Genomic DNA, 26,458 nt, shown 5'->3' with positions numbered 1-26,458 from the left:
CTGCTGCTTGGAACAGCAGACCTGGAAGGTTCCATTTCTACCATTTTTTAAACACGAGTGAAGACTTTATTTCTAAGGGTTCTCGAGTTCAAAATCACCAGAACTCAGAATCTGTCCTGAGATCTTAGTGATAACCAAGCTGCTGGGCATGAATAAAATGTGTATAAAAAGGACTCATTTCAACTTGAAAAGGAGGCCTCATAAAACAAGTCTGTGAAGTGTTATCAGTTAGGGCAGTTTTTAATCAATGGTTTTCATGGGACTTAAAACCCTGGCCTGCCATTCTGGACTAGAAATTAATTTAACATTTGAGATTTTAAAAAGAAATTCTGAGCATGTTGCATAAAAATGAAGTTCTGTAATGTTTCTCGTTCTGAGACCCTTCAGGACGGAGTGCTGACCCTGCTCTGACTCTCACTGGACACCGGTCTGGGTTCTGCTGTGGGGACCCTGCTGCCAGGTCTCCTGCCATACGTGTGGGCCTGGGGGTCCCTCAGGGGGACCAGCTGCCCCCACACCACCTCCCGCCAGGCATCACTAACCTCTGCACACAGGTGACACTGAGTGATTTTCCAAACATCATTTTTCCTTCCTCTCTGAATAGTGAGATGTCTCAGAATTTGCCCAATAAAATTATGGAAAGTTTACTCTCTGCTACGTTGGCTACGATATTGTATGTTGATATGGATGAGGACACACGGTGTATTAAAAAGGGGGAAATAAACACATTTTCTTTGCCCAAAAGCAGTACAAATTTTCCAAAGCAGGAGAAAATATACAGGATGAGGCTCATTTTGTAGATCTTTTGTGTGGAGCAGAACTGACTTTTTGTTGTTGTTTTTTTTTTTTTTGCTTGCGGTATGTGGGCCTCTCACTGTTGTGGCCTCTCCCGTTGCGGAGCACAGGCTCCGGACGCGCAGGCTCAGCGGCCATGGCTCACGGGCCCAGCCGCTCCGCGGCATGTGGGATCCTCCCGGACCGGGGCACGAACCCGTGTCCCCTGCATCGGCAGGCGGACTTTCAACCACTGCGCCACCAGGGAAGCCCAGAACTGACTTTTTTTCTTTTAGGATTAAGTGAATCTAGAATTTACTCTGAAAAATGAGTTTCACAGTGTGCAACTGTGATTTATGAGGTCTTTTACAAATTTAATATTCTTATGAAGTTCATAAGTCTGAAAAGCTGAGATTGTATGCCATTAGCAGTGCTCCAATCATGGCTTTTGTGTCACATAAGACTGTAGACTTGTAATTTGATAATTTGGTCCAAAAAGTATATTTGTATCAGTCAAGTATTGGAATAACTCCATTTATAAGCTTTACACATCATTTACTTAAGTTAAAAGTCTTTCTTTTCAGATGAATGCTTTTCACTTTCCCTGGGCTGGGATAAAGTTACCTAGGTGTACACTGTCTCTTTTTGAATTACTATGTATTTTCTTACCTTAAGAAAGAAAACTTTTGCAGAGATTGAAAAATAACCCAAATGTTAAGTTTAGGAAGTAAATAGATGAGAGCACATCATCCATTTGAACCTAAACCTAAAACTACAAGTCCCTTGAGGCCAAGAAACAGGTCATCCCGCCTGCGAATCTTTCCTCTGTGCCTGGAGCAAGTTAAAATAATTCTTCACCTAGTTAACGACCTACTAATATGCCGTGTTGGAGCCTGACTTGACCTTGGACAAGGTTCATGTCTGGAAAGGGGCGTTGGGGCAGAGCCTGTGACCCCCATGTCCACAGGCCAGCATCCCAGACACACACCAGAGGCGAGCGTCCTGAGACGTCTTCCAAGGCGACAAGCACACAAAGCCAGAGGAAGCCGGTGTGCAGACCCTCACAGGCTCCACTCCGGTCACCTGGGCGGGGTCCCCACTCCCTGAATTTTAACCCTCCCATCTTTAAAATAGCAGCCACCAAATCTATCTTTTACAGCATCAGAGAGGACCCATGACGTGTGGATTGTGAAGGGACGTGGCACAGAGGCCCCTTCGAAACACAACTTCCTAAACTTTCTAAGCTTTTCTGAAGCTCTGTGTCTATGAATATACTCCGTGAAATGAACTTTCAGAGAAAAAAATAATGAGAATGAGAGGCTATCTAATAAAAAGAACAAAAACCATAAAATATCGTACACTTACCACTTCTTCGTGGGTTGCATTTTCTACATTAATGCCATTAACCTGAAAAGATGACAAATTAAGAATTTTAAGGATAATAATTGATGAGTCTTAATTCAACACTAACATGAACTAACATGCAACAGAGCCAAGGACTGAAGTTTAAAATACTGACCTGGAGGAGGGCGTCCCCTACGAATAACATCCCTGTCTGGTGGGCTGCAGGGTCGCAAAAGGGGCAACAGTGTTAAGAGAGATTCAGAGACATCGTGCTCCTCCTGGCAGTGGTTTAGGGTTAGAGTTTGCAGCAACTGGCATTGTGTGTGTGCAGGTGTGAGTGTGAGTGTGCACACACGTGTGCATTGGGAGTGTGGGTATGTGTGCACACACGTGTATGTGTGCGCACACGTGTGCATGTGTAGTATGTGTGTGCACGTGTGCGTGGATGTGTGTGCATGCAGGAATCTCTGTGGGTGAACATGTGCATTTGTGTGTGCACATGCTCGCATGTGTGACATGTGAGCACGTGAGCACGTGTGTGTCTCTGTGTGTGTGCGTGTGCACGTGTGTACACAATGTGGGTAAATGCCAACAGCACAGCCCCAGCGCCCCCCTCGCCCAGCCAGTGAAGCTAAACATTCAGCTAATTTTAAGCACATTAAGAGAGTTACTTTGTGAACGCAGAGCCTTGTTCAATGAGAAGCACAAATGTCACTTCCTCCTAATGAAGGATTTCATTACATGTGTGGAAAGTCTGATCCCCATTTTTCACTAAGTCGACACAGACAATGAAATAGGAATCCCAGAAGCCACTCAGCATTTTCCCCTTTCTCGGTAACACATTTACATAGACTGCTTTAATTAAAGAAAATGTGCCCAGAATATTAAAGGAAAAAGGAAAGGAAACCTTTGTATTGTAAAGTTTGAGTATAATCTCCACAACATTATTCCACTTCACTTTTCTATTTTCATAGGGGCAGAGAGATAACTCCTTTCAATAATAAGACTGAATGAATTCGCACCAAACGTAAAGCATTTTGCAGTGTAAACCCTGACAGCTGTTTTTCCTCTTTTGTCACGCAAATGCCTGACCTCAGCACTGCTCCCCTCGACGAGTGCCAACCACACAGCAGACGGAGCCAGGGCCCCGGCCCCTGAGCCGCAGTGAGGCCCCTGAGCCGCAATGAGGCCCCTGCACTTTAGAGACCTTGGTTGACTTCAGTAACTGACCATTTGGCCCCTTGTTTTTCCTCTTCCTGTGCTTTAAATTCCCACCTTTATGTTTAAATTCACCAATAAAGAGTGATCCCGGGAAACCCTAGACCCCGGCCTCGACCCCAGTGAAAGCAGGACGCCGGGCCTTGCACTCTCTGCTGGCAGCCTCCTTCTTTCTGTGTGACCCAGGGGTGCTGTGTGATTTCCAGGTCCTGTCAGCAATGAACCTTTATTTTTTCAGTCCCCTCATGGCTACTGCTGAAGGCATCGTACGACCATAAGAGCCACAAGGGCTGGTCCAGCCACAGCACGGGTTAGAGACAGGCTGAGACCTGTAGAAAACACATTTTCACAGGTATTTTTGCCTTCCTCTAGATTTGTTTTAATTTATAAGTCTTTGGTTAAATATTCGAAACCAAATAATAAGTTATTAACACTGGAATTCTTTAAATTTCAGGTAAATATTTAATGTCAATTGTTAATATTAGTTCTAGTCATTAACTAGTATTAAATTTTGTTGAAAATAAAGTACAGTCTTTATATTAATGAAGTTAATGGTATGGTTTTAGGTAACTAATAAAGTTCTCATTTACACTGAGCCTTTGCCCAGAAAACCTCCGTCACCCATTAGGTGAGATATACACTCCCTCTAGCTCCACAGGGGGGCCCTTTCAGAATCTCCCCCATCTCGGCCTCTATCTCTCTCTGTCTCTGTCTATCTCTTGGCCTCTGCCTCTCTCTGTCTCTGTCTCTCTGTCTCTCTCTGCCTCTGTCTGTCTCTATCTCTCTCTGCCTGTCTCTCTGTCTCTTTCTGTCTCTCTCTGTCTTCTCTGTCTCTCTGCCTCTGTCACTCTGTCTCTCTCTGTCTCTGCCTCTGTCTCTCTCTGTCTCTGCCTCTCTATGTCTCTGTGCCTCTGTGTCTCACTGCTTCTATCTCTGTCTCTATCTCTCCCTGCCTATCTCTGTCTCTCTGTCTCTCTCTGCCTGTCTGTCTGTCTCTCTGTCTCTGCGTCTCTGTCTCTCACTGCCTCTATCTCTGTCTCTATCTCTCTGTCTCTCCCTGCCTGTCTCTCTGTCTCTGTCTCTGTCTCTCTCTGCCTGTCTCTGTCTCTCTCTGTCTCTTGTCTGTCTCTCTGTCGTTAAAGCAAAGCTAATTAAAAAGACTTCCCAGTTAAATCTTTGAAATGTTTTCTCTTTGTTGGACACTTTTAGTTCTAAAGAAACAAATTAAAAAGTGGTAAAGTGGATGATAAAATAAAACCACGGAAATTTGATTTTAATTTAAAATTTTAATTACTGTTCCTAAATAAGCTCTTTGGTGAGATGAAGCTAGGTTCGGAGATTTCAGCTGGAAAACGGCTCTAGTTTATTTCTGTGGTAATCTTGTCATTACATCAGGATGTAAGATGGAAATACAGCGTCATGTATTTTAACCCACATAAACATTCAAACATGCAAACTAGCTACAATGAGATATTTTCTATTTCTGTTATATTTGCCTTTTCAAGTCAAATTAATCGCTATTACTATAGTGTTATGTGAGACTGTGTAAATTTAATCATTGTTTGCAATACAATTGTGTTATAACGGAAACTGTTCTTTTTGCAAATTAATTAGTCTTTGTAAAATTCAGACGCTTGTTAAATATTCATTCACATAAACTTCTGGGTAGTATTAGAAAATGAGAACACTTCTTAAACAGTCTCATGTGCACTGAACACCTGGATTAATAATGACTAAAACCCTCTTCATCATCCTTTACAAGCACTGAGTCCTTTACGCCCCAGAACGGGCCACGTGTGGACACTGTCACCACCAAGCGGTCCATGGGAAGAGAGACGGGGCTGACCCCACCCTGGGGAGACCTCCGAGGGGCCAGCCGCTTACACTGCCTCAGAAGCAGACTCAGGGGCACAGGATTCATTTCCACATTCTGCTCTGGTTCAATCCCTAGACCTCTCCAACCTTCCGTTGGCCCCCTGCACAGGGAGATTATCCTATCACCTCACTGGACAGTGGGGATTAAATGTTGGTCCATGGAAGTGCTAACAAGGTTTCTCTTCCCATCTTACAAGGGGCCCTGGGAGGTTATGTGTTATTGATAATGGGGGGAGTTAAATTCTTTAAGTAACTCAAGATATTTCAGCCATTTCAAAGTATCTTGTAAATTAAAATTAAAAAGTACCGGGGCAGGCTTCCCTGGTGGCACAGTGGTTGAGATTCCGCCTGCCGATGCAGGGGACACGCGTTCGTGCCCTGGTCTGAGAGGATCTCACATGCCACGGAGCAACTGGGCCCGTGAGCCACACTACTGAGCCTGCGCGTCTGGAGCCTGTGCTCCGCAACAAGAGAGGCCGCGATAGTGAGAGGCCCTCACAACGCGATGAAGAGTGGCCCCCGCTCGCCACACTAGAGAAAGCCCTCGCACAGAAACAAAGACCCAACACAGCAAAAATGAATAAAAAATAAATTAATGTCAGATGCAGGCTTGTGACATCCTCTGTCACATAGGGAAGGACGTAAGTCAGGCACCAGCAGATAAGCAAAGCTTTAAAAAAAAAAAAAAAGAAAAAGTACTTCCATCTTCCAGGATGGCCCTCAACTGTGGAAGCTGACACAGTGGATGGTGTTAGGAGGATCCAAGGAGCAAAGACAAAGTGGGTCCAGGACAGAAGGACTTGTATGGAGAGCCTCTCAGACACCTTCTGTAGCCATAGCAACTGGATTCTTTGCTGCCAACCTGCCTCCCTCTGATCTTAACATCAAGTGATCCTTCAACAGTAAGAACATGCTGGCAGCCTGGCAGCCAAATTCTCTGCTGCATTTCGCTCTTAGCAATCAGCTACCGAAGATGAAGGCTCTTCCCACGTGGAATTTAAATTAAACCTGCAACATTTAATGTGCATCCTTCCAAGATTCTGATATATCTAGTATGTCTTGTCCAGGTTCCAACATTCCTCGTTCAGCTACAAAGTCAATTTTTATTGTCTGTTCCAAGTTCTACTTATTTTGATAGCTTTCAAAGCACATTTTTCATTGATTCATTAACAATGAAGGAGAAAGAATGCTGAAATATTCTTCACTCAAGGAGCTGCACTTCCATCTGGATCCAGGGTGTGGGAAGGGTCTCCTTTCACCCTATAGCCAGCTCCTGTGGCAACAGGAGCAGATTCTGGTTTGTTCTAGGAAGCAGGGTCAGGAAAGCCTGACCTAAAAATTCCAAATCTGGCTCCACAATCTCTTCCTGAGGTGAAAGGACTTTCTCTCTACTTCTACACAAATTCAGTCAGATTCAGGCTACACCGTCTAAAACAGGACTCTGTTAAATATTAACAGAGTCTAGAAAGAAATTAGCAACTATTGGTGAGACACACTGGCTCGAATATTTGCGTCAGATCTTACGTTTCCAAAGCCATGTCCTTTGCAGCACAAAACTGAGATGGGGCAACAGCAGGCCCTGCTGCTGGGGTCAGGGGCTGCAGTTAACACGGACAGAGGCAAAGGCCCGCTGTCTGAACCCCCGACACCAGTGGGACAGGCAGCAAGACGGTCGCATTCTCTGAAAAGGTCGCCCGGGCTCTGCAACCTCTGCTTCCCTAAGCCTGGACCACACATTTGGACTATGCAGTGGGGAGGGGTGCTAAGTGGCCTCAGAATTAACACAGATGAGGGGCTGACGTGTAGACGGAGGAGAGGGAACCAGAGGGATGCAAGGATCGAGGGGAAGATAAAGGTTTCCACTGAATTCAGCAAAATCAAATTAATGAAATGTCATAGATGTGAAAAGAAGTTAATCACAAATCTTGTATAACGGCGGCATTTCACGGCTGTAAGACACCAAATACGGGTGAATATTCTAGAGAAAAATAAAAAGTGGGTGTCTCAGGGGACCTCACACCCCAGGAAGCTCCAACATCCCCCTGAAATTGGCTCAGTAAGTGTGAGGAGTCCCGTTTCGATGGATCTTGTGGCTTCAAAAGGCGGAGGGTCCCCTGCACTCAGGTTCCCCCCTCCAGCCCTGTGCCGGTCGGGGTGAGCGTGCAGCTCCTAGGCATGGGCTTGGTCCCCTCACCCTGGGGTGATACCTGTGTTTGGACGATAGTAACGGTCATTCTGTGCAAACGTGCAGCGTCTTCACAAGGGACACAGCCGCCCCATTTCCATCCACACTCAGCTGTCACAGAAATGTCCTCTATGATCCCACCATCCAGCTGCAGGTAATGATGACTGCTCCACATAAAAAAGGCTAAAGGATCCTAATTCTTTTTACCCTCCTAATGGGACAAACTTCCCCCCTCCCTACTTTTTAGTTCAGTTGTCTGGATATATTCTAATTGTCCCATCTGTCTCCTGAATACAAGCACCGAACCTGTCACAGGGTGCAGCCTGCCCATCCAAATCCTTACTGAAACATTATGATGGTAACTGAATTAAACCTCGGCTGTGAACGGATTTTACTAGTACGTAATGTGATGACATGGTATGGAGGAAGAACTGAGTTCAGAGACAGAAAAATCTGGTTTATAACTAAGCCTCCCTTTCCTGGCAGAGTGAGACTGGGCGAACCACCGTTTCTCTGTTCCCTGACCTACGAGTGTGAACAGCCAGCCACACCTGCCTTGTCCAGTCATGAAGACCCAATGAAAACACAAAGAATTTGAAAAAGAATAGATGCATGTATATGTGCAACTGAATCACTTTGTTGTACACCTGAAACTAACACAACATAGTTAATCAACTATACTCCAATATAAAATAAAAGTTAAAAAAAAAGAAAATGAAAGTCACACAAGCATTATTTCAATGTAAGAAATTGCTGTTAAGATGACAATTTCTAACTCTAAGCCTCTTTGTCATCCATGTTTCTCTTCATCGTTTATTTGTTGTATACAGTTTGTTTTGGGTTTCTACGTTTTTGCAGTATTAGAAATAATATATTTAAATTTCATTCAATTGTAGAAAATCTCCTCATTCTTGCTTATTTTTATAAAGTACGAAGTGGTAATTACTAACAGCAAGCCGCTGTGACCAACGATTAAAAGGAGGATTGGAGAACGGCCCAACACTGCTTTTGCTTTCCAGAAACATAAAATGTTATTAAGAAGATGTGTGTCTAACTCAAGGTACCTCACACCTATGTGTGTGCACGTGTACGTGTGCATGTATGTGTGTGCCCGTCGTGTACTTATCACAGAGCACGCATGCAGCCTCGCAGGTTAGGTCGGGTGTGCGGGAAGCAGAGCTCCCTGTGGGCATGAAGGCGGGGGATAGGAGGGGCACCGGGGTGCCAGGCCTCACACAGGGGCAGGGCTCATGTCTGGGTTTGCAGAATCACCAGTAACACAGAGAAGGGCTCAGATGTCCAGCCTGAGCACTTAACATGTAAGCAGCAGAGGGTCAGGGGAGACTTCTGGGCAAGGGGACGGAAGAGCCACACAGAAGAATTAAGTTCAAAGAATGTGGACAGAGGCCATAAGTCTGCGTTCTTAGGATGGGCACCACAATCACACAAAACCTAGGCAGTGACCTTTCTAGACTGGCATTAAATCCTATGGCCCCTGGTGGTTCTAGGGTTTTAATAGCATTCCTGGTGACTGGCCCTTCTGGGTACATGGGCAGGACACCCTGGTGGACAAGGACGTCTGTCCCTGGAGCAGCTGGGCCTGGGCAGGTGCGCTCAGCACCTTGCAGGAGCGGGACTGCAGGTGTGTAGGGTGCACCCCTGAGAACTGACAGGTCCAGCAGCTGAGCCGGACCTCACACAGAACCCAGGACTGCCAGCAACAAGTTCTGCACCCCTTGGAATCCTCCAGAAACAGCAGGACCCCGGACCACCAGCAGGGCCTGGACGGGCGGAGCCTTTGGTCAGAGCCCGGCCAGGGGCCGAGCTCTCACAGGGATAAGACGAGACCATCACCTGCTTCTCCAGCAGAGTCTCTGGGTGGACGGTCACAAGGCCATCTGAGAGCCTCTGTGATGCCTGAGGACCCAGGAATGACATCCGGCTCCCCGGCCCAGATGGGGAGCCTCCCTGCCCTCAGCGAGGAGGACCCCACGACCTGACCCAAACATGACCCTGCAATGAGGAATGTGAAGCCACAACTGGGCAAAGGGCCTCACTGGGCTTTTCCTTCAAGACTCCAAGGCCAGTTCTCTGCTGGTGCCCTAACTCACCCGGGACTCTGGAATGTATTCTCCTAGCAGCAGCCCGAGTGTTTTTTTAACGTAAGACCTATCTTATGATCCTGCTTTGGGACGTCCTCAAACGACCCCTCTACCTCCTTAAGAAAATCCAAGTCCTGCCCCAGGACCGCGAGGCCCGAGGACCTGCTGCAGCTCCCCCCACCCCGAATCTCACGCCCCTCCCTCGCCTCCCTCCTCAGTCACCCCTGCCCCGCTGGCTTTCCTGTTTCTGAGCGAGCACGCCCCTCCCTGCACCGAGCTGTCACCCTTCCTCCCTTCCGGGGCCAGGATGCCGTGTCGGGGCCTGCTCACCCCTTACTCTGGGTGATTCAAATATTTGCTTGAATGTCACCCACAGAGAGACTCCCACCGAGCGCCCTATAAAACCACGATGTTCTATCCATCACTCCGCACCCCAACACTGATTAATTTTCCTCATAGCAGCTGGCATTGTCTGAACGCGTACTATGATCTGTTCATTTACCGCCTGTTTTCTCCCACGGGACACGGGTGGGAGAAAACGGGCAGCGTTCGCCCTGAATGCCCAGACCAGAGTTTAATCTCCGTACGGTGGCTGCCGAAGGCGGCCAGGTCCGTCTGTGGATGAATGACTGAATAAAGGGGTTACACTCTGCTCTGCCCTAACGGTCCACGGCCGCCTGATTCCTAGACGCAACGCCAGGTGGACGGCAGGCCGCCGACCTCGCTGGTCCCCACAGTGAGCGCTGGAGACAAACTCTCCACCTCTGGACTGTTCTCCTGGGACGACTGGGCATCTGCCCTCCTCGGGGTGGGGGGGAGCGAAGCAGGGTGCTGCCCCCGCAGGAGCAGTAGGGACCCCAGTTCCCGTCCCCTCCCCTGAGTGCTTCGCCTCCCAGGAGAAACTCTGACACCTGGGTTGCTGGCTGGGGTGATGGTTGTCAGGTTACCAGTGCCGTGCGCCCCGCCTCCCTCCCGTGTGTGGCCAGCTTCCCGGAGCCCAGGCTCCCACACACCACGGTCCCTCCTGACACCGACGTGCGCGGCAGCTCAGCCAAGGGGCTCCCTGCCTGTAAGACACACGTCCTGAGCCAGATCCTGAACATACGAACTAAGTTACACCAAGCCCGGGTCCCTGAAAGCTCACAGTTCACTGAGCATTTAATGCAAGAGTTTCGGGTGTAGAAGAAGCCCACAGTGAAGAAAGGAAGACATCAGTGGGAAACACCTTAACTCTGGCCGCAGCGGATGGAGAGGACCCCAGAGGGAGGGGGAGGGCCTGCTGGCCAGTCTGGCCCCAGGCAGGACATGGTGATGGAGACAAGGGGCCAGGAGACGCAGGGGGAGATGGGGACCTGGTCTGGGGACTCGCTGGGTCTGAGCTGCTCGAGATGCGACCCAGACGCTGCAGAGCAGAATCTCCGTTTCAGAAGAGAGAGTTGTATCCGCACGACTGGACTCTGCTGAGGGGGCCGGGAGCCCAGTGTGCCCCCAGCCCATGGAGAAGGCGCAGCCTGTCACCTGTCACCGTGTGCGGCCTCCTTGGCCTGTTCACACCTCTACAGAGAAGGTAGATGCTCTTCCTGAACTGAGCATGAAATTCTTTTCTGATTTTAATCTTATTCCCTTTCTTTTCTGAAACTTATATTCATATCCACAGATTTAAAACTTTACTTATGAAAAAGAACTCAGGATGCTCACAAGGATTATAGGAGCAGAAGCGGATTCGAGCAACCCTTCCTTCAAGTGTTAATCAGCCAGCCAGGTGGTTATGGACTCGCAGAAATGATTAAACACTCAGAGTTCAGTGACGAATTGATTCATTCTCCCCGTAGACCCTCACTCTAAACGCAGGGACCTCTGAGCTCCTGCAAGCTTTTCGATTCCACAGCTGCAGTGCTTGATTGTACAACTGTTGCACTTGGTTTGTACAACTTTCCACTTGCCCATTACAAGAAGGAATCCCGTCCCCACTCTCACTTCTACACACACTGATCTGCTCCCAAAGCCCTTGGTTCACTGTGTCAGTGGTTAACGAGCTACCGTCAGCACCGCGGAGGCCTCTCGCTCACGGCTGTGATGCCATTTTACACCAGAAACCTCATCACCACCGCATGTGCACACTGCATCCCCCCAGTGCTTTGTCTTTCCTGAGAAACCAGAGCTCAAACCGCTGCCGTGTCCGTGTCTCCTGGGGATGACTTGACACCACGCTGCGAGTCCGTATCTCTCTTAAGGGCTCACGGGATCAGGGGAAATGAAAAAGGGTGGCATGGCACCAGGGATGGGAGAGCGGACAGCTACAAAGCAAGCTGGCAGGCAGATAACCGAGCAACACACGCAGCCGCTATCTTCTCATTTAAGGTCGTGCACTGTCTTCCAAAGTGCTGCCATGCTCATGGTCACTCAGAGGCTTTTACCTGCGTGGTCTTTGAATATCTTCGATATGACGACCGGGACCCCGTGCTCCATGCCGCCCTGCAAGACAGGAAGCAGGAGCGCGGTTAAGATCAGCGCGGGGACCTTCATGGACAAGCGTGTCGAGGAAAATCCAGTGCACTCATACCTTTATGCTCAGGCCCAAGCCGCCCACGGGCTGTCTGCGAAGCGTAACAGTTCTGTGCTTTAAAAAATTCAGAAAACAAACCCAGTTTAGGTTAAAATGCACAATCAGAAAGTGAATGCAAAATGTTTACATAACTTCTTAATTAAAACTTTAGTGACTGTTTATACTTCCAAAGGGATGTTGCTTAACTACGACACCACTTTAAGTCTCCAACCTGCAGTATTACACGGAAACAAAGATACTGATAAAAACAGACCCTATTAGGTGCATTCTTTACACAAAATTCCTGTAAAGCTGGGGTCGTCTTACCCCCATTTTGTCTGAGGAATTGAGGCCCCCGAGGGAAGTACCGGCCCTGGTTCCCCAGGTAACAGACGGTGAGACTGCAGAGCACACGCTCAGCTCTGTTTCTCAAACCTGTCTTTCCATGAATCCCAAAGCGGGCTCCCTTTGCACCACACTTCTCTGTACAGTGCAGTCGTTTTTAGTCCACTTGTTAAGAAATCAATGTTAACTCATGAACGATCGATTATCTCACGTCCCGACCTTGCTTAAAGGTGTCGCTGCTGATGAGAAGCCAAGATCCACGCTGCCCCTGTGGGCTGATGGGCTGGTCAGGGTCTCCATCTCTTATATGCTCAATCATGTAATGTATTTTATTTTGGTCTCAACTGACTATTTGTTAGTTGTGAGGCTGAGGGCGTGAATAGGGAGGCCTGGGGTTAGATGAAGGGGTGTAGGAAGTGTGTTTACCTCCAAAAGGTACTATTGGAATAAAACAGGGACATGCGTTGCTGTGATTATTAAGGGAAAGCATAAGCACTTTTAGACCCAATGACTCTAAAGCCTGTGTGTTTGCAAAGCAACAGCAGAGGGCGAGTCAGGGGTCCGGGAAGTGCCGGGGGTCCTGCCCAAGCCTGGGGCCTGCTCACCGCCAGTGAGAAGAGACGCGGAAACTGTAGAGCCACTTGTAATCTTATTACAAGTTTTTATTTGTATTGTTTTATTTATATTTATCATATTATTTTTATTTATTATTTTAGTATTTAAAATCCACTTGTAATTTTATTCTCAGGAGTGGATACATTATAAGCTTAAAGTAAAGAAACCAAAAATTAGAGCAAATAGAACTATTTTAAAGTGTATATGTGGAACACATTTTATAATTCTGAGCTCTTCCGCACATGTAACTTTTTGAACTGGTGAAATGCTTATATAATCATACATGGAAAAAGAGCTATAATTCGGGACTTTTGCATTGGAAGAATCGTTTTGCCTTTTCCCTGGTCCTGGGCTGGACTCCCAGTGAGACACTGGAGACCAGCAGGTGACACTCGTGTGACAGGGACACCATGTGACATCGAGACCACGTTCCAGGAATACTCCTGTCATCTACACAGAGGCAAAGCACAGCCGACACGGTGGGCGGAGGGGGGACCTCTGGGTCCAGCTGTGCCCAAAGTGGGGACAGGGAAGTTCCCACGTGTGATGCAGTCACACTGATGCTTCCAAGGGAAACTTCCTGAGCATCAGAAGATGAGAAAGTTGGATTACCTAATAGATTAACCAGGAATCCCTACGGTATTTCTCAAAACATTCGATAATGTTTTTCATTTTAGCCATTAATATAAGCATTTGAACCTCACTGAGAGTAAATATTGGTGAAAATATCTTTTGAGAGGGAGTAAGTTGGTTTCTGCCTCAACTGACCTCACCAAAAAAATGACCTTTCAAATCCATCATTTTATTCATGTATCGATCTTGGGAAGACAATCTAAAGGAAATGTCAAGAAATGGTCAACTGTGGCAAAGTGTGTTAATGCACACCAAAAATCTGTTCTAATGTGCCTAACTGGTCAGGAAAGGAAATTATGCCATAAAGCTCTTTAGTGTGTGTTTAAGAGAGCTCAAAGAGCCTACCGCTGCTTATTCCGGCCAAGCCAGAGCACTGCTTATTCAAATACTTGCTCTGTGCAACCTGCTGAGATGTTCTTTCCAAGCACATGTGGTGTCGGCATCTAAAGCTCGGCAAAGCTGAGTTTCTGCACGCTTCTGAGTTTCCTACACAGGAAGTTGCTGTGAACCGGACTGTGTGCCCCAGATCCCTATACTGAAGCCCTACCCCTCTGCTGACTGTATTTGGAGATCGGGTCTTTCAGAGGCTTAACCTAAGGTTAAATGAGGCACGGAGAGGCTGGTCCTACAGGACTGGGGCCGGTACAGGAAGAGCAAGAGCCCCCCGAGCCCTCTCTACACACACAAAGGACATGGCAAGAGGACAGACGTCTGGAAGAGGGCGTCCAGAAACCTGGCCGGAGCCTGGCCGGCACCTTGACCTTGGGCTTCTGGCCTCCAGACGGTGAGAAAAAGAAGCGTCTGCTGTTCAAGCTCCACCGCCCCCCCCCACCGTCTACCCCCTCGTCTGCGGTATGTTGTCAGGGTGGCCTGAATTGACAAGACAGAGGCCAAGCAAGAGAATTGTGGGAAGGAATGTTGCAAACCATCGAGTTTCATAAAAACACCGAGATGTTGAGTCTCTTCTATGAAAAGTTGTTCTTCCTTATCTTTTAAAACCCCCTCATTCACAGATTCTAACATTTTAAAGTCGGGAGGAGAGGCTCAGCTAATCCACGCTCTCCTCAATGAAGATTCCATAACTATCGATACTAAGGCTCTAAAAGAGTTGGACATTATCACATACAAGCACCTTATTTTTCAAAACACAATTTGTAAAAATTAGTGGGTGGTGAAAACTAAATAGGAAACAAAAGTTCTGCAGCTTTTAATTGAAACTTTTACACCACAGCCCAGACAAAGGCACTCTTCCTTCTGTGTCCTGACGTTCAAGACCTCACAGCCAAGGCAGAGCTGATCCTTTTGACTTGAGGTCCTGCATAGAATGCTCCATCGTGGTTCTGTCAGCGATCCAGACAGAACTCATGTTATCAAAGGCATCTTCTAATTAAACCAAGCAGTCATTCTTCAGTTAGTTTACTCAGTACACACTCTGCAGGGTCAACTGCCCAAAAGATCAGGAGCCAGATATGACCCAACGAGAGGCTCAGTTCTAAGAGGAAACAGTGTGGGAGGGGCCTCCTCTCCCTTCAGATGCGTCTTCCCTGTAATCCGGGCTCTTCCGCCAGTCCAAGGGTCCAGAGCACAACCAGACTCACTGATGAGACTTCTGGAGGATGAACTGTGGAACCTAAGGTAACTATCCAACCAATTCTCTTCAGTTCAGTCCCGCTCTTCTTTCTTCACAAACATAAGTAAGGTCCTTCAGCAAATATTCTTCTGCACTTTATCATTTAATCCCCAGCTATGTTTGATGGTCATTCACATCTGCATCCTGGAGCTGCCATCACTGTAGCAAGACTCCGCTACGCCCACGTTATCTTCTGACTGTAAACAATTTGAGACAATTCTTACCTATTATAAGAGGAAGTGACTTGGGGACACTGAAAGCTGGATTTCCTACTCTGTCTTGTTCTAAAATACTGATCTTCAGGTACTGCTGCAGCATATGTACGATCTGGCCACACGTTTTTACTCAGGCGTTTAAAGTGTGGACTTAACACTAAATTCAAATTTGTTACAGCTGTTAACAGATGTTCAGATTTGACTGTTGCCGTCTCCAGAAAGATGGGTTTCAGGCAGTTGTTAAAATAAAAGTTGCCTTTGCGGGGCTGTGCCAGCAGGCCCGATACCCTCTCCCCGGCCCGGGCTTTCTTCACTCAAGAACCTCCCATCAGTGGAGGACTCCAAGGGTGGCCTCTGCGCCCCTCCCCAGGGGCTCCCACCTGCACCCCCTCGGGACTACCTGAGCCACACCTGATGCTCAAGGAGGAAAGGAGAGAGCAGGTGGGAAAACAGTGACAGAGGCATGAGCCTGAGTTTCCATGACATAATTGAAGGGCCTGAAAGAGCAACTTTTAAAATTAGCAACTTAGAGAAAGAATTTTCTGAAGTATTTTATTTCTCACACAAACATAAATACTTTAAAAATTATTATTTTTTCCAGGAAATAAAGTGTTACTGGACATTGATGTTGAGGAGGGTTTCGGAGGAGGGGTGTCAGACCCCAGGGGCCTCCGTCCACAGGGCTGGGATTCTCCAGGGAGCAAACACCTGGAAGACGTCTTTCAGGACAGGGCCGTGGCCTCTTTCCACTCTTTTTAAACCGTCCACTCAAGCGAAATTCCCTCAATCTATGAAGAGTCTGGATTTGCCACTTGAAGTAAGTAAATTATTCCTCCATGGGTTGTGGTAAGTATTTCAAAACAATAATAGTTATTTGAAAACTCTCGTGCATATTTGTTCAATTCGGTAACAGACTCAAATCCGCCTTAGGAGGACTTAAAAATCAATATACCAGACTCGGAGTTTCCAAAAATGTATCGCAATTCCTAGAATTTAAAAATACCGAAAACCCCTATAGTAGTCCAGCCTCGGGAGGAGTTGCCAGAACACTATGTGTGATCTTTCAGGCCTGACCACGGCAATGACGGGAGAGCGGCCCTCCACCCCCCAGACCTGCGCACCGACGGCGCCCTGAGGCTGGGCTCCTACACGACCGCAACTCTGCACGCCCTGCCCCGCACATCCGCAGGGGCCCTTCACCTAAAGCCTCGGCCAGGCCTTGCTGTGGCGGAGGGAGCCTTGGAGATGCTCCACCTGGGCTGGCCCAGCACCCAGGACCGTCCCACCCCAAACACCCCCGGGACCCATGAAACACAGGAGCTTTTTGCTCAGGGCTCCAGTGGGCAGGGACCCTCCACCCCGGGCTCATCCACCTGACTCTCCCAGAGCCAGCCGACATCAGAAGCTATGGGGGGCTTGCCCCTCCTCCCCGTCAGCTCTGCCTGCGCAATCAGAGCAAGTGATAAAGACTCAGCCTTCACTGTCCACTTGTTGCCTTGACTGGCTATTCTGAGCCCTGGCATCCGATTGGCCAGCTCCTCTGAGCTCGGCTGGTTACTATTCACACGAAGCTGAGGGGCAGCTGAGCAGACGTTGCACCATCGTCTTCCTGTTCATCCCTCAAAACCTCAACAAAGAGAGTTCACCGCACTGGGGTCAAAAAGGGATTCTGAGAGAATGTATGAATTATTGGGAAGTAAGGTTACCTGAGATCAAAATATTGGCTGAATTTAAAACACAAACTCTTCTTGGGGGGCTTGAATCCAAACAAGAATGTGCAGGAAAGGCATCAATCACCTCTGGGTTATGCACAGGGGAGTCTGCAGTCATTACAGGGATGAAGTAACCATCCACAGGTATCACGTCTCCATAGTATCACGGGTAAGTTTAAAAAGCACAATATTTGCAAATGAAGGAACAATGTTATTCCGTTCATATAAATTTGAAAAGCACCATTTGGCTGTGGAAAATCCACGTAAAGTAAGAATGAAAATTTAAATGGAACAGTATATATGAGTATCAGTATAGCGGGGCTTCAGAGGTATCTGCACATTTCATTTCTTTAAAAAAAGTGGAGAGATTTAAAGCAAATATGTTGGTATATGGTAAATATGGATGATAATTACATGGGGTTCTGCTTATTACTTTTCAACTTTTTCTATGTTGAAAAATTACATAATTAAAGGAAAGAATAATAAAAATGTTTAGTAGGTTATGCAAAATACACTGCTATTATGATTTTAGTTATTCAAAGTTTCATTGAATGACATATTTTTGCATTCAGTTTCCTTACACAGTGGCTTATGTGCACACAAACACAGACAAACATGTATAAATTATTATTCTACCCTTCAACTAAGTCGTGGTATAAACCTTTATAACGAACTCACCCCATCTATTCTCTAATTCAAGGTTTTCATATTTTTAAAGCCAGAACTTTCCTACTGCAGTGAAGTGGAGTACCGGTCAAATCCGCAAGCATTTTAATGAGCAAACACACAGCACTGAGGGCCAGGGCCCGAGAGAATTCCACAAGAGTCAGGAGTCAGCCACTGTCCTGGCGGCAAGAGGGAATTCCTGGCTACTTGCTGACAACTGCACTTCGGTGCTTGTCTGGGAGCCTCTTGGAAGAGATTGCCCACCCTCCTCCTGAGGGTACGACTTTGGCAGCACTGGTTAAACTCCGCGGGTCCCACCTCCTCACCTGAGACGGCTCACAGGTCACTTCTCAGGCCTGACCTGCACTCTCCAGGGCTCCTTCTGTGTCTTGGATCTGTCTCCACACAAGGGCACCCTCTCTCACCACCCAGCCCTCAGCTATGGAAAGGATTCTTCTGGAAACGGCCCTCCTGAGAAAAAAGGCAGTAGCCTTTCCACTACACACAGATTTCAAACAGGAACGAATCATTCACGCCAACACGTGTAGAGGGCTAGTTAGTGATTTCCATAAGCAGGATTTCTTCCAACTAAAAGTAAGCCAGGGCTTCCCTGGTGGCGCAGGTGGTTGAGAGTCCGCCTGCCGATTCAGGGAACACGGGTTCGTGCCCCGGTCCGGGAGGATCCCGCATGCTGCGGAGCGGCTGGGCCCGTGAGCCATGGCCACTGAGCCTGCGTATCCGGAGCCTGTGCTCCGCAACGGGAGAGGCCACAACAGTGAGAGGCCCGTGTACAGAAGAAAAAAAAAAAAAAAGTAAGCCAGTCAATCACAAGAATATATATATAGAGAGATTTCCTCTGGGACAAAACAGTACTAATAATGAGTGAATAATTCATATTAATTTTTTCATACAGGCCCACTCCAAAGATCATATATAATTCTTCAACTAGTGGATTAATCATTGATAAATGAAAGCTCAGAAGGTGGTTTTGCCTTTGTTATCCTAGTTTATAGGAATGATCGCCAATCCTTCTTATGTAGTGTTTCACTTTGCAAGTAGGAGTATCTGCCCTGCATCGATGAACTGGCTGGAGCAATGGCCTAGGGGTCCAGTGACCTGCATCTCACAGGCCTAACTGGGGCTCGTTCCTCCCCAGCAGGATAATGCAGGAAACTTCTGGACCAGTAACTCACTAAGACCCAGGAGGCAGCACTTAGAGACCCAGAGCCAGTTTACAGTGTGAATGTACAAGTAGAAACCAATTTTCAGAAACTAAAAGGAAATGGATTTTCAGCTGAGGTCCTGGAAAAGTGGAAAAAATTAAGAAACTAATGAATGTGTGTCAGTAAACAGATATCAAGAACAGGGAAATATATAAAGCTGAGGAAACGTATCCAATGAGTTCAGAAGAGTGTTTGGTTACTAGGTCACTGGTACTTTGGCTGAATGACAAAACGCCTGATGGGAAATCAATAATTACTAGTGTAAGAAAATACAATACTGTAATAAAGATTAAATCCAATGAAAGAAATTAAATTCAATTAATTTAATTCAAATTAAATAATTCAAAAGAATTTTTAATTAAATACTAAAATAGATAGAGGTGGTACCTACTCCTGATTTGTGGACCCAAAGAATAGGAAGCAAAAGGGGATTACAGAAAGGGTATCGATTTAAGTGGATAAAAGTAGTAATAAGGCATTTATTGTACAACAACAAAGCAAGTATAGAATTGTGTGTATTGTGTACTATGTACAGAATTTATCAGAAACTGCCATCACTTGGGCACTGTCACGATAACAAATTCATCTGTCTCAGAAAGTTTAATCCAAGTTTAGTTCTTTAATCACTACAGTAAATACACTAAAATAGCAATTTGCTGATACTCTTCACAGGACTTGTTACATAAGCCATAACCCTAATTTTTAAAAATGCTTCTAACAGGCTCCATGGACCACTGGGATGTACCGGGGCCTCCTGTGGGCTCAGGACCACATGGCCACCAATCGGTGCATCACCTGCGCTCAGCGACCCTCACGAACATGACGGGAAATGCAGCTACTTCTGCACAAACACCGCTTGCCACACAGGTGCAAAGATGCAAGCGGGAAACCAAGGAGGGAGCAAGCCAGCTCCTGGATGGGAGGCTGCACACAGCCCCAGAGAGGGGCAGGGCCAGCACACAGACGTCTGCAAACGCCCACACGTCAGCAGCACAGGGGCCACGACCCAACGTGTGTTCACAGGGAACAAGCAAGTGGAAGGCTGCGAGGTCAGGTCAGGGCCAGCGTATGCAGTGCCTGGAACACAGAGCAAAAAGCTTCCGGGCCCGATTCTGATTTCTACCATCAGTTCGCAGGTTCGTGGTATTAGCCAGACAGACCCGTGAAGAAGACCGAACACCGACAGGACACACACGCTTCCAGAAAGAGACCAGAGCAGACAGGTCCAGCTCTGTGCGAGGCCCCTGATCACAAACCAGAGGAGCAGGGGACAGAAGAGGAGAGCAGGCCTCCGCCTCTTGGAATCTGTTGGGGTCCCAGACCCCAGATCCAGGTCCTTCACCAACTAGGGACTCGCGGGGCGTCTGATCCTGGCTCCCCTCCCCCGATCTTCTCCCTGCGTCTCCACGCGTCCACCCACCAGCTCCCTCGCTGCCCGCGGGGCCTCCACACCACTCACCTATGTGTTCCGGCTCTTGATGTTTCATTCCGGAGATTTCTTCAGATCTACTTCACAGCTTGGACGCTTCGTTTATTTGTTTCTTATTTAACTGGGACGTTGAAATTCCGATTTCACTGACCGTTTGTGGCTGGTCTCGCATTGGCTGGCTCACTTTTTACAACCCTCCTTCCTGTGTCCGACTGTTTGAACCTCCCGTTTAGTCTTCAGATGTAATGAACGTGCACCTTGCATGCAGCGCACCTGAGCCTCTCAGAACCCCGAGTCTCCACAGGCCCATCTCTGCATCTCTGGCTCACGGTGGTTTTCCTCCCTGTGGCTTCATCCCCGCAGGTCCCTGTGAACCCGCAGCTGGGAGTCGTCTCAGACCTGAAAGTGTGTCCCTCCAGAAGGGACCTGCATCTTCCTTCTGCGTGGACCTGGGGACCCTCACACCTGACACCACCTCGAACTTCGTTTTCAGCTTGAGGTTCTTCATGCCGCATGGGACGTGTAAAGGCCAGCACCAGACCCAAGTGGGCGGAGGTCGGGGAGGGGTCCTCAGGGGACATTCGTCTGGTTTGGGCCTCTTCCTTCTGAAGCCAATCCCAGCCAGGCAAGAACTCTCACTGCCCCTTCAAGTTCACCCTCTAAACCTGTAACCCGGGGCTTTCTTCCTCCAGGCGGGGCTTAGGAGAGTCCGGTGTGTCCCCTCCTCTGGCTCGGCCCCAGGCTGCCTCCTGATGTCCATTCCGACGGCCGTACCCAGCTCGCGTGGGGTGGCAAACCCAGTCCAGCTCACACTGTGTGAACGGTCGCCCAGCATTTTCAGGGTTCAGTGCTGCTTGTGGTTCCCTGGACAGTCTGCACTGCTCTGTGCTGAGAAATTACCAGGCAGCATCCCTGGACTATAAGTTAGCAGAGGAGTAGCTAAGATGCTGCCTAATTCTGTAATTAACTTTGTGAACTCAGACCAACAACTTCCTCTTCCTGAATCTTCATTTCCCAAACAGTAAAATGAGGGTATGGAATTCTCCAGAGTACCTTCCAACCATAAATGTGCCATGACTTAAAGGGCCAAATACAACACAGAGATCTTCTAATTTTTTTTCTTTATATGTAACTCCCTCACTACACTCAAACCACAAATGTAAACTTACAGTTTATTAAAATAAAATATGTCAAAAATAAAGCAACCTAAACAGAAACTCGGAAATGTGAGAACAAGCCAGCTCTTTCAAACTGCAAAGCACACACTCTCTTTAGGAGATAATTAGAAAACCCGGAGATTCTAAGCATTCAAAATGCCATGGTGATCTGAACAGATAGGAATATAAATGAAATATGAAGTCACCAATTCTAAACTCTGATAATGAATCAGCAGATTTGAGAATCTATTGGTTTTCATTAAAGAATAAATTGAGTTTCCTCTCCCTCTTTCCTGATAAGAATAACATCCATCCTTAACTGATATAATGCTTATTTTTTCAGCAGTTTCAAGAAAACAAAATACAAGTCTACTCCTTAATCCTGACTTCTCAAACAATCAATAATATAAGTGCAGGGGCTTCCCTGGTGGCACAGTGGTTGAGAATCTGCCTGCCAATGCAGGGGACACGGGTTCGAGCCCTGGTCTGGGAAGATCCCACATGCCGCGGAGCAACTAGGCCCGTGAGCCATGGCCGCTGAGCCTGCACATCTGGAGCCTGTGCTCCGCAACAAGAGAGGCCGCGATAGTGAGAGGCCCGCGCACCGCGATGAAGAGTGGCCCCCGCTCGCCACAACTAGAGAAAGCCCTCGCAGAGAAACGAAGACCCAACACAGCCCAAAATAAATAAATAATTTAAAAAAAAAAAAGAACATAAGTGCAACCCAAGGTGTAAAGTTCAGTGTAAATGGTCTTAGGTTTTGAGAGAACCAAATTCCTTCCAGGCTCACATTGTAAGTGTTGGATCACAAAGTGTGTTGATTTTGAAGCAAGCATATACCTCCCACTGAGAATAGAGCTCGAAATGTAAGAATCGATCATCAGTATTATTTTCTATTAAGAAAATTGATCTTGAAAATCAAAGCACCAGTGTGAGCCGTCCACACGACAGTGAAGTGCCTGTTCTAAGGCACTCACTGGGCCTTGGGGTCCCAGTGACAAGCCAGGTACTGCTTGACTTTACCATCTGTAAATGTGTGTTGAACTGAATCTGATGATACATTTTTCATCTCCTGGGATCCCAGGTACTCAAGGTTTGGCGAGAAGTAAAATTCACACTCGTTTCTTCTGCTGATCAGCTGAGGAATCATCATCATTACATCTTCCTTTCCTGCTCCTCAGAATATTTTAAATGGAAAATAACCACTTTCCACCAGGTTCTCTGGTGGAGGTTAACGTGGAAACATTCAACGATATGAATATAAGAGAATCACTATGGTCCGACCCCCTTAGAGGTGTCCTGATTCTGTACCAACAACCGTGGCCTTTGTTAAGAGTCATCTTTCTCATTCTCCAAACACATGATAAACCCCCATGTCCAGGTTAGCTTTATTTTTATAATCATCTGAAGAACACAGGGTTTCAACTGTTCCTCAAAGTAATGGGATTGAACCCAATGTGATTCTGTATCTGGGGTAGAGTAGACATTCTGATCTCAGTAGCTGAGTATGTTCTTCTAGGTACAAAAATGTCCTCGGAATCCCGCCCCCCCAATTATCCAGCCCAGATAGGCATGTTTATTCAAGGAGATATTCACTCCTCTCCTACAAAGGAGGGCTTCCTAAGGAAGCAGCAGAGACCAGTAAAGATGGAGCCGGAAGAGACCGGGAACAAATCCACGTGACCCACCCTCTAACTTAGAGCAGGGAGTTCTAATATCAAGCTTTAGGCACCAATAAATCACTTGAAATTGTAAACATAAATTTATAGGTCTGAACACTCACCCATTTTTCTTATGAAGGAGCTGATAATTTTCATCAAGAATATAACCTTGGGCAGAGAATTCAACGCTGAATCCTAAAAAGTGTAATTTATTTTTCCTGGACAGTACAGCACAGAAACATTACCTGCTTTTACTGTAACTTGTCTGCGATTCTCTGTAGAGTACAAATTCACTCTTAAGAAGGGTGACACTTAAGTGTTTACAAAACGCCCCTGCTTCTCCCTCTCCCCACTATCCCCCATCCCGTGTGGTATTTAGAACACGTGGAGGGAAATTAGCAAAGGGAAGGTCAGTGATGGGGTCAGAGAAGGTGAGCACAAAATTGCTCTATCTGTTCTAGAGAGATCAGACTTGGGGCCAGCGGGAGTCTTAGTAAGAGCTGGTGCCGGGGTGGGGTTCTGCAGGGTGCACCGGGGGCTCTAGAGGTCGGGATGCAGGATCCGGGCCTGAGGTTCCAGGGAGGAGCCCTGGGAAAGATGGCGTCCTGTCTCTCGCCCTCCTTGTGTAGCTCCACTGTCCTGGACCCAGAGGGGTGCCCTTGATCAAGGCCGGCGGCCAGAATGGGCACAGCAGGTGGGCGACGGGGGGTGGAGGGTGGCCTTGGGCTCCAGGACAGAAGGAGGAGGATGCCATCCAGGTGGAGACATGAGTGCTGAGGGTCATAAAGTGCCGTGTGTGTGTGGACACAGAGGCAAGGTCACCTGATGTCAGGGAACCTGTTGAGGACACGCTGACTGCAGGACTGCGGATGCACCTGTTTATGTCATCTCCAACATAAAGGTCATGAGGACCCAGAAACCCACACAAATGAGGGTCTCCAGAGCCTCCAGAAGAGCCAGCCGTGACCTGGGGATGGAAGAGCTTCAGGGAACCTCCTATCCTCTACATGGTTTCTTGCTCATCATTTTTATAGCTAATGGGAAGGTCTATTCAAAGGAAGGAGTAAGGACTGACGTTGATAATTTCTATATATAACCATGTATGCAGACATGTAACACAAAATGCACATGTATATCCACAGCCATTTAAGTCCACTGGGAGGAAAATAGGAAATTTCAAGTATAATATATTGTATACATATATCCATCATTTGCAATAGTCCCAAGTTAAACTTGGAGATAAAACTTGCAAAAGCGTTTTCCCCTCATCTTTATTCAATATTCGAACACATCTAATACATAAGTGTCTTACCCTTAAGAAAATTTCACTTGTAATTGACTGAAGCTGAGAAGGAACCAAGCTTTACGTGAAAATCCCTATTTGTATCCACAGAGGCAGGGACCAGGTTGATACTGAAAAACACCTGCTGTATCTTTCATTGCCTGTCGTTCTAGATGGAAACCCTCAAGTTATTATTCTTTCAGGAATTAGATTATTTGTCAAGTTACGTCTTTCTAGTTTCCAATGTGAATATGTCCAATCTCATGCTGTGGTGTCTGGGGATATTTTTAATATAAAGCTGCTCAAGGAAAATACATTAATGAAGAAATTAAGAAAGTCAGGGGGAGTGTAAACAATACAAACTTGAAAAGATGCTTTGCTTTGCAATAATGGGGACACTTAGATATGGCTGAGGACCTTGTCAGGCCATGTCCTGCAGGACCACTCTTAGGGGGCTTTCGTCCGGGGAGACCTCTGGGCTGACCTACAAGACACACTCAGAGACAAGCCCCTGGGGCCTGCAGACGCAGAAGCACTTACATTTGCACTGTGATTGCTGCCACTAACACAGATGACATCTTGTCTTTGAATTGTCAGTACCTCTTTCGTTAGCTTCAGGCGAATGTCATAGGCGTGTCCAGACCCTTCATCGTGCAACAAGGCAGTCCCGATTTTAGTCTGAAACAAAACAGAGGCGAAGAGGGTGTGAGGATGGGAGAGCACGGACCCTGACAAAACACGCCTGCCCCTGTTCACAACCTCCTGAAACACGCCTGTGTATTTATCACATACCCATGCATCTGACTAGGAATTGATTAATTTAACACAAAATAATGGAATTTTAAATATTTCTTCCTGAGTAGTCTTTATAGGATTTGCATAAAACATGTTTTTAGCAGGTGAGGAACGGATGAGTCAGAAAGGCACCTTCGGATAAATTAGAAGTCACCTCGTCCGCGTGAAGTCATGGACCCGCCCCCGGCTGAGCGGCGCCCGGTCACACAGGTGGGCACGGGTCCCAGGTGGGCACGGGTCCCGGGCGAGCACTTGGACGGCCCTCCTGTCCCTCTTGTGCCTGCACAGGGCTCCGGCCAACACGGCCTCAGACACAGCTCTGCAGCCAGGAGGAGGGGAGGAGGGGCGGGATGCGGGGAAAGGCCGCAGGTGTCTGGTCCTCAGGCCAGGACCAGACGGCCCCAGGGCTCACTGGAGTGAGGGTGTGTCCAGGTGAGGCCTCTCCCCCTGCCGTCCAAGCAGGCACACATGCACACACGCACACATAATGTGCAAAGGCACGCAGCATCTGTGTCAGTGTGCAGCAATCACGGCAGGAAGATGAGGTTTGGCTTCACACAGACAAGCCTTCAGTTGTGAACTAGGAAACCTGAACTCAAAGTAAAACCAAAGGCTGATAAAAAAAAAGACTAAGAGGCAGTGTCTGCAAGGAGGCGTTTTTTTTTCCTACTGCGGGGTCAGAGGTCATCATGCATCCTTTTATAAAATAAGCTTTAATCCAGCAGGACATGGCATCTCTGTGGGAACAGGAGTTTCGCCGGCTCCCAAGTCATGGATGCGCCCACAAACACCCTTGTGGGGTTGACCGCACGGAACAGCCGTTCCCTGGGGGCCTTGGCCACGTGGAGTCGGTGGGGACACTCAGGAGAGGACCCGGGGTGGCTGCTGGCGGGGCCAGGGCTGGAGGGACCCAGCACCCAAGGGAACCCGAGACCAGGACAGCCCCGCAGGGAGAGGGCTGATCCCTGCATGTCGTTTAGAGGGAGAACCGTTTCCGGTTCACATCAAAGAGGCTCAACTTCGACCCATTTCTATCGACGTGTAAAACGCAC

The 26,458-nt window shown here is 47.5% G+C and overlaps 1 protein-coding gene across 1 annotated transcript in view; it reads right to left on the bottom strand.

Moving 5' to 3' along the window:
- Positions 1-26,458, bottom strand: part of SNTG2 (syntrophin gamma 2) — a gene marked incomplete at its 3' end in the record, with an annotated part of 187,932 nt that overhangs the window by 90,550 nt on the left and 70,924 nt on the right. The window contains exons 2-6 of the mRNA XM_082642418.1: positions 25,152-25,289; positions 12,062-12,118; positions 11,916-11,973; positions 2,294-2,337; positions 2,140-2,181 (exon numbers count right to left, since the gene is read on the bottom strand). Coding sequence (XP_082498544.1) covers positions 2,140-2,181; positions 2,294-2,337; positions 11,916-11,973; positions 12,062-12,118; positions 25,152-25,289 — 339 coding nt within the window. The remainder of the gene's footprint in view (positions 1-2,139; positions 2,182-2,293; positions 2,338-11,915; positions 11,974-12,061; positions 12,119-25,151; positions 25,290-26,458) is intronic.

This window comes from Mesoplodon mirus, assembly GCF_964341445.2.
Source record: "Mesoplodon mirus genome assembly, chromosome: 14".
Taxonomy (NCBI): Eukaryota; Metazoa; Chordata; class Mammalia; order Artiodactyla; family Ziphiidae; genus Mesoplodon; species Mesoplodon mirus.
Note: the sequence above shows the minus strand (reverse complement) of the source record. Positions and strands in the feature narration are given on the sequence as shown.